This window comes from Hypanus sabinus, chromosome 7 (genome assembly GCF_030144855.1).
Source record: "Hypanus sabinus isolate sHypSab1 chromosome 7, sHypSab1.hap1, whole genome shotgun sequence".
NCBI lineage: Eukaryota > Metazoa > Chordata > Chondrichthyes > Myliobatiformes > Dasyatidae > Hypanus > Hypanus sabinus.
In genome coordinates this window covers 16,517,327-16,531,718 of record NC_082712.1, presented here as the reverse complement: position 1 = coordinate 16,531,718, position 14,392 = coordinate 16,517,327, and the positions used below count along the sequence as shown (strand labels likewise).

Genomic DNA, 14,392 nt, shown 5'->3' with positions numbered 1-14,392 from the left:
CTGTCTGCATGATGCTAACCCTCCCGTCTCTGGTCCTGTCTGCATGATGCTAACCCTCCCGTCTCTGGTCCTGTCTGCATGATGCTAACCCTCCCGTCTCTGGTCCTGTCTGCATGATGCTAACCCTCCCGTCTCTGGTCCTGTCTGCATGATGCTAACCCTCTCATCTCTGGTCCTGTCTGCATGATGCTAACCCTCCCGTCTCTGGTCCTGTCTGCATGATGCTAACCCTCCCGTCTCTGGTCCTGTCTGCATGATGCTAACCCTCCCGTCTCTGGTCCTGTCTGCATGATGCTGACCCTCTCGTCTCTGGTCCTGTCTGCATTCATACGCTGCAGAAACCAAACACCGATTGGGAGAGTGCTTTGCAGAACATCTCTGATCAAACAAGTCAGGGATGTTGGGATCTCGTGTTTCTGCTTGGTGACAAGTGGAACATTTAATAACCTGATGAAAGAGGTGGTTTTCACCATTGTGAGAATGACCAAGATGGCAGATCTTGACTGAGAGTAAAGCATCCGTTAACTTTGTCAATAGTGATTGAAATACTTACCACACTCCAGTGCTCGGCCTGGCTGAGTTTATAGTGGATTTCAAATTTACGTGCGATCCATCCAGAGCCGGCATCGGCATTCGCTGACACTGCCCACCACAGCTGTATGTCCATGAACAGTCCCGACTGGCTAATATTCAACAACGACCAGTTCAATGAGATTGGAGCATCTGGTTTCACTAGCACAATGACAGAAGAGTACAGGCAGTTATAATGGAAGTCAGGGATAGAGCAAAAAACACATAGTGAGACACAAGGGCTGGTGACATGAGGAGTGTGGTACAACAAAGGGATCTGTCTACTATAATACAAGTCCTTAATTCATTGAAAGTGGTATCACAGGTAGTTAGGTCCTAAAGAAAGCTTTTATCAAGTCGAGTCAAGTCACTTTTGTCGTCATTTCGACCATAACTGCTGGTACAGTAGATTGTAAAACTGAAACAAAGTTTTTCAGGACCATGGTGTTACATGATACAGTACAAAAAAATTAGACTGAACCATGTAAAAAAAACACAGAGAAAGCTACACTAGACTACAGACCTACACAGGACTGCAGAAAGTGCACAAAAACAGTGCAGGCATTACAATAAATAATAAACAGGACAATAGGGCAAGGTGTCAGTCCAGGCTCTGGATATTGAAGAGTCTGATGGCTTGGGGGAAGAAACTGTTACATAGTATGGGCGTGAGAGCCCGAATGCTTCGGAGCCTTTTCCCAGACAGCAGGAGGGAAAAGAGATTGTATGAGGGGTGCATGGGGTCCTTCATAATGCTGTTTCCTCTGCAGATGCAGTGTGTAGTGTAAATGTCCGTGATGGCGGGAAGAGAGACCCCGATGATCTTCTCAGCTGACCTCACTCAAAGGCCTTCATAAATCAAAGTATTGAGTACCAGACACAAATAAGAAAATCTGCAGGTGCTGGATATCTGAGCAACACACACAACAATGCTGGAAGAACTCAGCAGGCTAGGCAGCATCGATGGAACAGTGTTCAGTCGACGTTTCGGGCCGAGACCCTTCAGCAGGACTGGAGTTTAAAGGTGGGGAAAGGGATGTAAAGTGATTCACATATCACAAAGTGATGGGTGAAACCAGCAGAGGGAGAGGTGAAATAAGAGCTGGGAAGTTATTGGTGAAAGAGATACAGGGATGGAGTACGGGGAGTCTGATAGCATGCATCTCTTTCACCAATCAACTTCCCAGCTCTTTTCTTCACCCCTCCCCCTCCAGACTTCACCTCTTACCCTGTGTATCTGCCTTCCCCACCTTTTAAATCTACTTGTCAACCTTTTTTCTCCAGTCCTGCTGAAGGGTCTCGGCCCGAAACATCGATTGTGCTCTGTTCCATAGATGCTGCTGAGTTCCTCCAGCACTTTGTGTGTGTTCACTGAGTTCTGGAGATAGGATGTTACATTGAAGACATTGGTGAGGCCTAATTTGGAGTATCGTGTGCAGGAAAGATGTAAACAAAGTTGAAAGAGTGCAGAGAAAATTTACAAAGATGTTGCCAGGTCTGGAGGAGTTATAAGGAAGGAATGAATAGGTTAGGACATTATTCCTTGGATCGTTGAAGTATACAAAATTATGAAGGGAATTAAGTGCACGCATAGACACAAGAAGTACTGCAGATGCTGGAAATCGAGAGCAATACACAATGTGTTGTCATGGCTGATCTCGGATCCCACTCAACCCCATACACCTGCCTTCTCGTAATATCCTTTGATGCCCTGCCTGATCAGAAAACAATCTTCTGCCTTAAGTATACCCACCAACTTGGCCTCCAGCTCAGTGTGTGGCAGAGCATTCCACAGATTCATTAATCTCTAGCTAAAAAAATTCCTCCTTATCTCTGTTCTAAAGGACACTCAAAGCAGCTGCGCAGGTTGACTCTGTGGTTAAGGCGGCATACGGTGTATTGGCCTTCATGAATCGTGATTTCCATAATGGTTTTTTAGCCTTTAAGTTTCTTAACTCCACCCACAAAGATTCAACATTATCTGGCCCTATGTCAGCTCTTTCTATAGATGAAAGAGATTCCATCTCTTATCAACAAAACCACACCAGCGTCTATCCTTTCAGTACAAAGTATATCCTATGATGATAAGCTCCTAACTATGGCCTTCTTTCAGCCACGATTCAGTGATGCCCACAATGCAATCTCTATTTGCACCATGTTTGTCCACCTTATTTCAAATGCTGCATGCATTTAGCATTTCAGTCCTGCATTCTTCGCCCTTTAGAATTGTGCCTCTTTGGTACAATTTAACTCTTAGCTCTGTCTACATTTGTACCCAATCATTGTCTTGTCATTCCTTACATTCATGTTACACCCATCATCTACTTGTAAACCTGCTGGTTCATCCTCAGCTCTGTCATACTGTTCCCATCCCCCTGCCATATTAGTTTAAACCACTCCCAACAACTCTAGTAAACCTGCCCACAAGAATATTGGATTCAAGTACAACCTATCCCTTTTGTACACGTCCCATTTGCCCCAGAAGAGGTCCCAATTATCCAGAAATCTGAATCCCTGCCCCCTGCTCCAGTCCTTCAGCCACACATTTATCTGCCACCTCAGTCTACTCCTATCCTTGCTGTCTCGTGGCACAGGCAACAATCCCGGGATTACTACCCTTGAGGTCTTGCTTCTCAGCTTCCAGCCTAATTCGCTGTATTCTTTTTTCCTTTCTATGGCTCTGTGACTGCTATAACACAACTCCAGTAGCCTGGGCTCTTCATTGAGTCCAGTGTGGAGTTTGGGGACTCTCCTTATGAACGTGTGGACTTCTGGCAGGTGCTTGTATTTCCTCCCACACAGCCACTGTGGATTGTACACAGTGTAGGGGTAGCAGGAGAGTTGATGAATATATGTAAGAGAAAGTTTGCCAGGATATAAATGTTCAAAGTAAATTTATTATGCAAGTATGTATATGTCACCATATACCATGTCACCTTGAGATGAATTTCTTTCAGGTATTCACAGCGGAACAGAGAAATGCAATAGGATCAATGAGGTTACACAAAGACGGACAAACAATTATTGTGAAAAGGAAGGCAAACTGAGCAAATAAATAAATAATACTTTATTTCTAATACTAAATTATTATTATTACAATGGGACAGTCTGAGAATGGGGTGGCGCAGTAGCAGAGCGATTCATCTAACTCTATTACAGCGCCAGTGACCCAGGTTCAATCCCTGCCACTGTGTGTAGGAGTTAGTGTGTTCTCCCTGTGAACATGTAGGTTTCTTCTGGGTGCTCCAGTTTCCTCCCACAGTCCAGACATTTACGGGTTGGTAGGTTAACTGGTCACATGGTATAATTGGGCAGCGCGGACTTGGGCCGTGCCATGCTCTATCTCATATATGTCAAACTCAAGGCCCGCAGGCCAAATCCGGCCCGCGGTGGAATTACCTTTGGCCCGTGAGATAATATCTAATTACCTTGAGTTTGGCACCTCTGCTCTATCTTGATATAAATAAAATAAAGATCAACTCAATGGTCTCCTACGTAGGTCATTAAAAACTTTCTTTCTTACGTACATTGGAGACATGGATAATAAAAAAATAGAGGCTATGTGGGGGGGGGGGGGTTAGATTGACTGACAGCAGGTTCAATGGCTGGCCACAAAATGCTGGTGGAACACAGCAGGCCAGGCAGCATCTATAGGGAGAAGCGCTGTCGAAACGTTTTGGGCCGAGACCCTTCGTCAGTACTAACTGAAAGGAAAGATCGTAAGAGATTTGGGAAATTTTTTATGTGTTGTTGTTTGAATTTCCAGCATCTGCAGATTTCCTCGTGTTTGCTCAATGGCTGGCTGAAGGGCCTGTACTCTACTGTGCTTAACTGTTCTACAATATGAGGATATGATTTAGAATCAGTGGCTTTGCTTGAGTCATTGGCACCTTGATATAACAAGAATGTTTTACATGTGTTACGGGGCGCTGGCGGACGACAGCAGAAACAGAACAAGTTTCAAACTCAGTTTCCCATTGGGACAGTGAAACCACAGGCAGTACTTGTAAAGTTGCAATAATAAATGCAGTCCTCTTCTGTTGGTGGATAGGAAGGCACTACAACAGTACTCAAAACTATTCAACACCTCACCATCACCTTCTTGTCCACCATCAAGGCCATGATATAGAAAGATACTGGATAAGGGCCAGTTACATCACCAAGGATCCTGCTCATAGACTATTTGTCCCACTCTCATCAGGGATGAGGGTATATAGCATACACAGGACCACCAGACTCAAACACTGTAACTTTCCCCATGCAGTAAGGCTGATCAACACCTCCACCCATTAAACCACCCCTCCACACCCCCAACCACCACTACTTTATTGTTTCCTGTCATCTCCTTATGTACAGACACTCCTGTGCCTAGCGTCACTTTGCGGACATACAATCAATCTATCTTATGTATTTATATTTACTGTGTTTTTATTATTATTATTGTGTTCTTTATCTTATTATGTTTTTTTTGTGCTGCATCAGGTCCAGAGTAACAATTATTTTGTTCTCCTTTAAACTTGTGTACTGGAAATGACATTAAACAATCTTGAATCTTGTCAAGTCTTGCTTATTTACCAATTTCAGCGAGTACGAAACATCGATGGTCATGTGTGATGTTACCAGACTTTAGTTGAACACAATACTCAGTCTCTGAAGTATGAGTCTGATTGAAGTAACAGCTATTTTCTCTAGCGATATACTTTGGACATTCTCTCCAGTTGGAATTATTCCTGGACAGAAAATAACAATCAGTCACACATTCAGACATATAACTGTTCCCTGTGTTAAATACAATGCAAGTTAGGTACATTGGACAAGAGTCAGTAGTGTGGATATTACAACTATTGCCAGCATTAAACAAATAACACAACAGCGTGGTTGGAAATTTCACCTGGCCCACATGGAATTCATCCTAGCTGAGAAAAGCAAAGATAGCAATGGTAGAAACATTTTAAATGCAAGAGATTCTGCAGATGCTGGAAATCCAGAGCAACACATACTAAACGCTGGAGGAATTCAGCAGGTCGAGCAGCATCCATGGAAATGAATAAACGGCCAACGTTTTGGACTGAGAACATCCTTCAGAACTGAGAAGGAAGGGTGAAGGTGCCTGAATAAGGAGGTGGGGCGAAGGAGGAGGATAGCTAGAAGTTGACAGGTGAAGCCAGATGGGCGGGAGAGGAAAGAATCTGATAACAAGGAGAATGGAACATGGGAGAAAGGGAAGGAGACCCAGGGGGAGGTGGTAAGACAGGTGAGAAGAGGTAAGGGGCCTAAGTGGAGAAGGAAAAAAGGGGCGAGAGGGAAGGGAATTTATTTTTACCAAAAGGAGAAACCGGTGTTCATGCCATCAAGTTGGAGCCTACCCAAATAGAAAATAGGGTGTTGCTCCTCAACCCTGAGGGTGGCCTCTTCTTGGCACAAGAAGAGGCCGTGGACCAACATGTAACAATGGGAATGGGAATTAAAATGTTTGGCCACTGGGAATTTCCACTTTTGGCAGATGGAGCAGAGGTGGTCAACGAAGCAGTCCACCAATTTACGATGAGTCTCTCCATTGTAGAGGAGGCAGCATCAGGAAAATAATATTATATTTAAGAATTATTTAAAAATATTTGATGAAAAGATGTGCTAGCATTGGAGAAGGTCCAGAGGAGGTTCACAAGGATGACCCAAGCAATGAAAGGTTAATGTATGAGGAGCAGTGGACCTGTACTCACTGGAGTTTCAAAGAATGAGGGGGATCTCATTGAAACCTATCAAATATTGAAAGGTCCCAATAGAATGGATGTGGAGAGAATGTTTCCTATAGTGGGAGAATCTAGGACAAAAAAGCACAGCCTCAGAATAGAGAGATATCCATTTAGAACAGAGATGAGAAGGAATTTCTTAAACCAGGCGGTAGTGAATCTGTGGAATTCATTGCCACAGATGTCTGTGGAGGCTAAGTCATATTTAAAGTGGAGTTTGATAAGTTCTTGCTTAATCAGGACATCAAAGATTACATGCAGAGACAGGAGAATGGGGTTGTGAAGGATAACAAATCAGCCATGATGGACTGGTGAAGACTCGATGGGCTGAATGGCCTAATTCTGCTCCTATGTCTTATGGAAATTAAAGGAGCATAGATATACCAAGCAGTTATTTGTTTAATAATTTAACTACTAAATTGGAAACATCTGTAGGGATAGTTGTGATGCCAAATAAGTAAGCTGCCTCTTTTAGTGGCTCTCTGCCATCAGGAGGAGTTGGTAGAGTGTTCACATGCATGGGGTTACGGAATTTAGAACTTGCAGCCAGATTTAATTAACAAGGTTTACCCAATACTACTCTGGAGGTCAATATTAAAGAAAGAATAACCAAAATGGTCATGGATTTTCTGGTCTACAGTAAATTGGATGGATTTGTGAATGTGTAAAGTAAAACTACACTGGAGCTGATTCAAAAAGAAGGCAACATTTTACAGAATTACTTGATATGTAGAATAGTACTTTATATACTTAATACTCTATTGCTTTGTAAATAGAATACTCTTCACTGGTCCATTGGTGAGGCCGATGGCGGGGCAGTTGTCTGAGCAGGCCCTCGTGGTCTGTTGCAGCTCACCTGTGCCGAAGGTGATCTGGCACCGTGTCAATGCTGGGTTAGGGCTAACCCCTATCGTTGGTGCTGCCCTCCAGTATTCACGGTGGAAGACAAGCTGCAATGCGATCCTCAGCGGCTGCACTAGTACGTGATGATTAGACTGCTGCGGGCTTGCTCTTGCCAACGACACCTCAAGCACCATCAATCTGCAGGACGTGGCACGTAGGGACTTGGCCTACATTATTACTATTAACTTCTTGACTCTATTTTTACTGCCATTGTAATTATACCAGAAAATCAGAGATGAGAGGATCAGAGAGATCTTGGGGTCCTTGCCCAAAAGCTGCTGCGCAGGTTGACAATATTGTTCAAAAGGTGTATGTGTGTTGCCTTTCATCAACCGTAGGATTGAGTTCAAGAGCTGTGAGGTAAAGTTACAGCTATATAACTTGGTCAGACCTCACCTGGAGTGTTCAGTTCTGATCACCTCACTACAGGAAGGATGTGGATACTATAGAGAGAGTGTGGAGGAGAGGAGCATGCCTTATGAGAATACATTGAATGAATTTGGCCTTTTCTCCTTGGAGTGATGGAGGATAAGAGGTGGCCTGCTAGAGGTGTACAAGATGATGAGGGGCATTGACCAGAGGCTGTTTCCCAGGGCTGAGGGGGCACAGTTTTAAGGTGTTTGGAAGGAGGTACAAGGGGGATATCAGGGGTGAGTTTTTCACGCAGAGTGGTGGGTGCGTGGAATGCACTGCCAGTGATGGTGGTGCAAGTGGATACAATGGGGTCTTTTAGCAGACTCTTAGATAGGTACATGAGCTTAGAAAAATAGAGGGCTATGCACTAGGGAAATTCTAGGCAGTCTCTAGTGTAGGTTATATGATCGGCACAACATTGTGGGCCGAATGGCCGGTAATGTGCTATAAATATCTAGGTTCTACATATAGTATACGTGCCTTGTGCTGTGTGAGACTGTTGGTACTGTGTTTTGCACCGTGAGCCCAGAAGAATGCTGTTTTGTTTGGCTGTATCCATGTTTATTGATGTATGGTTGAACAACAATTAAACTTGAACTTGTAGTTGAAAAGGAACAAGTCACTGTGTCCAAAAGCAACAGCCGGTGGTTAGTGGGTAATATATAGGTGAAAGAAAGGGCTTTTAGGAAAAGGAATTTTCTCAACCTGCTCATTCCCCTGCAGTGAGCTGAATCAGCTCCTTGACTTTACTTCCTCTAACATTGCACACTATTACCTAAACTTCTTCTTTTCCTTTCACTACCTGTTGTAAAAACAAATCTCTTCCTCATTCTAAGGCAACACGAGTGAATCTGCAGATGCTGGAAATAAATAAAAACACAAAATGCTGGCAGAACTCAGCAGGCCAGACAGCATCTATGGGAGGAGGTAGTGACGACGTTTCAGGCCGAGACCCTTCATCAGGAGTGAAGTAACATGGGATGGTCGAGGGGGGATAAAAAGTGGGGAGAGGGATGGAGTAGAGAGCTGGGAAGTGATAGGCTGGAGGGAAATGGGCTGGGGGGAAGGTGGAGAATTATGGGAAATAAAAGAGAAAGAAAGGTAGGGCTGGGGGGAGATAATAGTGAGGGGGGAAAAAAGAGAGAGAAAGAGAACCAGACTAAAATTATAGATAGGGATGGGGTAAGGTGGGGGCAGGGGTATCAACGGAGGTCTGTGAGTTGAATGTTCATGCCGGCAGGTAGGAGGCTACCAGCATTTTGTGTTTTTATTTCTTCCTCATTCTACTCTTTTCTGTTTTCTAATCTCTCCCTTCGGGTTGTTCCTCATTCTCAATGGAAGTACAAAAGCAGCTCTTCTTGCATCACAGTTCGGTAGAGTAACTCAGATGTGCAGGAATGTAAGAAGCTGTAGAGAGTAGAGAACACAGCCCAATACATTATGACACATCCCTCCCCACCATCTTACAGGAGGCACTCCTTCAACGATAGATCGAGTGGATAGCCAGAGACTTTTTCCCAAAGTGAGTATAATTTTAAGGTGATTGGAGAAAATTCTGGGGGGTTGGCAGAGGAAAGATCATTACTCAGAGAAAGAGGATGCATGGATTGCCCTGCCAGAGGTGTTGGTAGAGGCTGATAAATTAAGGTCATTTAAGAGACTCTTAAATAGGCAGATTGGTGAAGGAAAAATGGAGGGCTATGTGGGAGGGAAGGGTTAGATTGATCTCAGATTAAAAGATTGGCACAAGATCAGGGGCCAAAAGGACCTGTACTGTGCTAGGTTCTATATCGAGGTAGAAAACATACATCGTCAAAGATCCCCACCATCCAGGCCATGCGTTCTCTTATACCTACCATTGAGCAAGAGGTACTGAAGCCTGAATTCCCACAATGAACTTTTGACTTCTCCACTTCACTATATCTTCACACTGACAGAAGTTGAAAGTTTATACTCTGTGTAAGCAGCGTTATGTAAAAGCACAATTCCATTTTGAAGGGCCTGAAGTTGGTCCCCATTGACAGAGGTTACCACCTCTTCCACTGTGTAACCAACATCTTGTGTGCTGCTAACTTACGCTGTGAAAAAAACTACAAGATTTAAGTGAATTTAAACTCTAAATGCTAACTACAAAACACTTTTGTGACTATCAGCACCTCAATCAGCTTTTTCAGTCCCTCCACAAATTCCAATTCCATTTCCTCAGGTGCCGCCAGTCTAGCATTTGCCCTCTACAGGAACACACATAAGATGCTGGAGGGACTCAACAGGTCAGACAGGAAGGGGGTAAATAGTTGACAGTTCAGACTGAGACCCTTCATCAAGACTGGAACAGACAGCATCAGAAGCCAGAATAAGAGGTTGGAGGAAAGGGAAGGAGTACAAGCTGGCAGGTGATAGGTGAGACCAGGTGAGGGGCAAGGTGGGTGGGTGGGGTAAGGGGGGGATGAAGTCAGAAGCTGGAAGGCAATAGGTGGAAGAGGTGAAGAGCTAGAGAAGGAGGAGCCTGATAGGAGAGGAGAGTAGATCATGGGAGAAAGAGGTAGGGGAGGGGAGAAAGAGGTAGGGGAGGGGACACAGAGGGAGATGATAGGCAGGGCTTTCTTTTCCTAGTAATGTGGCACTTGGATTTGGGTAAAATCAGAAAATCCCACATGTAGAAAATGGAGCTGCGCTGGTTTTTAAGAATCGGTATTATTTCATGTGATGAAGTTTCTATTTCTCACATGAGGAGAAATTCTCAGGTTCTCACACTTTGCTCACTGAAAAGGATACAGCTGCTTCACGGAATTAATCCACTTATGTTACAAGCTACATGACTGGACAGTTGTGCTGGTGAGTGTCAACCGTAGACACTGACTCGGTTATGGCATAAAATAATCACCCAAACACGGGGAGAAAAAACAAATCAATACCCACCCTTCTACATAAAGGAACTTCAGCTGGCCATGTTCGGTCCGATTCCAGATGCTTCCAACACTCCAACTGCACGTGAAGGTCTCCTGTTCTGGTGAGCGGCACTCTGTGATACTAGGTCCTTTTGAAGGAGATGAGAAAGAAAGGTTACCATGAGGCAAGCGACATATTTCCTCCCCTGTTTTTGATCCCAAATTACAATAGACAAAACAGATTCCAAGTGTGTTTGAGGATTACATAGATGTAGACATAATCCACTTCCCTAACATTCACCAATCATCTCTGTTCCCTCCTCAAAAAATTCAATCAAGTTCCTAAAACATGACATTCCCAGAACAAAGCTTCTCTATTCTCATCATTAATCTCTATGCTTTTCCAAATGTTAGTAGATCCTATCCCTACACACTTTCTTCCAATAATTATCCTGCTACTGATAGGCTCACCTGCCCATAATCTCCTGGTTTGTCCCATTCACCTTAAACAAACAAACACTGGCTCTTCTCTAGGTTTTGTGATGTCATCTGAGATCAATGAGGGCACAAAGATCTCTGTCAAGGTCTCAACAGTCACCTCTTTAGCCTCCCTCAATAACATGGAATGGATCCCAACAGTCCCTGGGACTTATCCATCTCAATAACACTCCTCCTCCATCATGATATCAGCACGCCCTAGAATATCATTGTACCCCTCCCTAATCTCACTACCACCCATTTCTTTCTCCTCAGTTAATAATTATCTGTTTTGATTTAGTACTTTACCCACTTCCTCTGGTTGGAAACATAACTCTTCCTTTGTCACAGAGTGCTCCAACCCTTTCCCCAGCTACCCTGTTGATTTCCCTCCTGCTTCATTTCTATTCCTCAAGGCCTCCCCCCCAGCTTTCAGCTTTCAAAACCTTACGTGTAGTTCCTTAGTTCAGGGCTCATCTTGATTAGAAAGGGTGTCAAAGGTTACGGGGAGAAGCCAACAGAATGGGGTTGAGTATGGTAATAAATCACCATGATAGACTAGCAAAGCTTGCTGGGCTGAATGGGCTACTTCTGCTCTACGATGAGCACAGTAGCTTAAGCACTATGCCATCACCATACTCAACACAATGAACACAACAGTACATGGTTATTTGCTGAATTACTTATGAATAGAATCAGGAGTCCCAAAGGATGGTACTTCAATGGAATATGAACATAAATCACAGTCAATCTCCTGAGGAAATATCTCACAGAGATATCTGATTGATTCAGATTTATTTATCATGTGTACATCGAAGCATACTGTGAAATGGGCTGTTTGCGTTAACGACCAACAGTCTGAGGACGTGCTGAGGGCAGCCCGCAAGTGCCACCATATATTGTGTGAGGATGTCAGCTGTCTACCCCACCCCATTCTCTCCTTTTCCATTCCCCAATCAGTCTCCCCCTTCTCTTCTCCTCACCTGCCCTACACCTTCCTCTGGTTCCGCTCCTCCTTCCCTTTCTTTGTCCTCTCCTATCAGATGCCTTCTTCTTCAGCTCTTTACGTTTTCCAGCTATCACCTCCCAGTTTCTCACTTCAACCTCCCACCATCACCCACCTACCTTCCGCACCACCTGCTCTCACCTATCGCCTGCCAGCCTGCAATCCTTCTTCTCCCTCAGTTAATCTGGCTTCTTCGCCCTTCCTTCCCAGTCCTGACTAAACAAAATATTGACTGTTTATTCCTCTCTGTAGATTCTGCCTGGTCTGCTGAAGTCCTTCAGCAGTTATCAATTCCAGCATCTGCAGAATCGCTGTGCTTGTGATCACTACAGACATACATTTTAAACCATTTGACAGGTACAAAAGCTGAGAATTTTTCAATCAACAACAAGTACTTCTCACTTGTCACTGATTGGATTAATTGAAAATTACCTTGGCGTGTTCTCACAGTAAGTGCTTCCAGGAATTGTCAGAGTCATTCTTAGCAAGGCAGAACAAGCCATACCAGTGCCTACAAATGTCACGTGTAACTGAAATCTGTGCCCATCAGCACAAGAGCTGTCCATAACCTGGCTGTCTTACTTTTGATGAAAAGCTTAGCAACTCTAGAAATATCTGAGATATAGTTTCACCTTTCCTTACTTCCTCTTGTGTTTGATTGATTGAGATCCCGAGCGGAACAGGTGCTTTCGGCCCACCAAGCAGCACCGCCCAGCTACCCCAATTTAACCCTGGCCTGATCACAAAGACCCACTTATCTACCAACCAGTACGTCTTCGGCTTGTGGGAGCAAACCGCAGCACCTGGAAGAAGCCCACGTGGTCATGGGAGAACTCCTTACAGACAGCAGCGGAAATCGAACCCAGGTTAGCAGTACTGTAAAGCGTTGTGATAACCACTACGCTAGCATGCCACTCTTGTAACACCAGCGAGACCTCAAGATACAAGTACATAGTTTGCTGAAAGTGGCAACACAGATAGTGAAGCCCTCATTGTTCGGGGCTTTGAGTAGAAAAGTTGGGACATCACATTACAGCTGCACAAGGCATTGATTGATGAGATCGCACTGAGTGAACTTATGGTCACTGTACCAGAACTGCACACCCAGGTTAACATGTGATGAAGCTACAGAGGGTTACAACGATATTGTCAGGAAAAGGCTTCAGTTATTGACCCGATGTGACTGTTTTCCTAGTTTAAATCACTAGGGGCACAGATAAGGTGGATGGTCACAGGGTAGGGGAGTCTGACACTAGAGAATGCAGGCAAGAGGTGAGAGCGGTAAGATTTAAAGTGAAATAGATGTGTTGCCAAGTTTGCAGATGATACAAGGATTGGTAGAGGGGCAGCTAGTGTTGAGGAAACAGGAAGACTGCAGAAGGACTTAGACAGATTAGGAGAATGGGTAAGAAAGTGGCAAATAAAACACAATGTTGGAAAATGCATGGTCATACACTTTGGTAGTAGAAATAAATGTGCAGACTATTTTCTAAATGGGGAGAAAATCCAAATATCTGAGATGCAAAGAGACTTGGGAGTCCTTGTGCAGAATACCCTGAAGGTTAACTTGCAGGTTGAATCCATGGTGAGGAAGGCAAATGCCATGTTAGCATTCATTTCAAGAGGTCTAGAATACAAGGGTAGGGATGTGATGCTGGTGAGGCCTTACTTTGAGTATTGTAGAAAAAATGCGCTGGCATTGGAGAGGGTCCTGAGGAGGTTCACAAGGATGATTCCGGGAATTAAAGGGTTATCATACGAGGAGTGTTTGATGGCTTTGGGTCTGTACTCACTGGAATTCAGAAGGATGAGGGGGAATCTCATTGAAACCTTTCGAAAGTTTAAAGGCCTAGACAGAGTTGATGTGGAAAGGATGTTTCCCATGGTGGGGAAGTCTAGGACAAGAGGACACAGCCTCGGGATAGAGGGACATCCATTTAATACAGAGATGTGGAAAAATTTCTTTAGCCAAAGGGTGATGAATTTGTGGAATTTGTTACCACAGGCAGCTGTGGAGGCCAGGTTGTTGGGTGTATTTAAGGCAGAGCTTGATAGGTTCTTGACTGGACACAGCTTCAAAGGGAGAAGGCTGGGGAGTGGTGCTGAGGAGGGGAAAAAGGATTAGCCATGAATGAATGGCAGTTTAGACTTGATGGGCTAAATGGCCTAATTCTGCTCCTATGTATTATAGTCTTATGGATCTAAACATTTTCCATACCAAGCGTGCTAGGAATATGGAATGAGCTGCCACAGGAAGTCACAGAGGTTGGCCCAATTACAATGTTTAAAAGACAGTTAGTAAGTACATTAATACAAGAGATTCTGCAGTTGCTGGAAATCTTGAGCAATATGCTCAAAATGCTGGAGAAACACGAGTCAAGCAG

The 14,392-nt window shown here is 44.2% G+C and overlaps 1 protein-coding gene across 1 annotated transcript in view; it reads right to left on the bottom strand.

Moving 5' to 3' along the window:
• ghra (growth hormone receptor a) overlaps window positions 1–14,392 on the bottom strand; it is a 170,722-nt gene that overhangs the window by 55,329 nt on the left and 101,001 nt on the right. The window contains exons 3-5 of the mRNA XM_059974276.1: window positions 10,557–10,674; window positions 5,146–5,300; window positions 554–732 (exon numbers count right to left, since the gene is read on the bottom strand). Coding sequence (XP_059830259.1) covers window positions 554–732; window positions 5,146–5,300; window positions 10,557–10,674 — 452 coding nt within the window. The remainder of the gene's footprint in view (window positions 1–553; window positions 733–5,145; window positions 5,301–10,556; window positions 10,675–14,392) is intronic.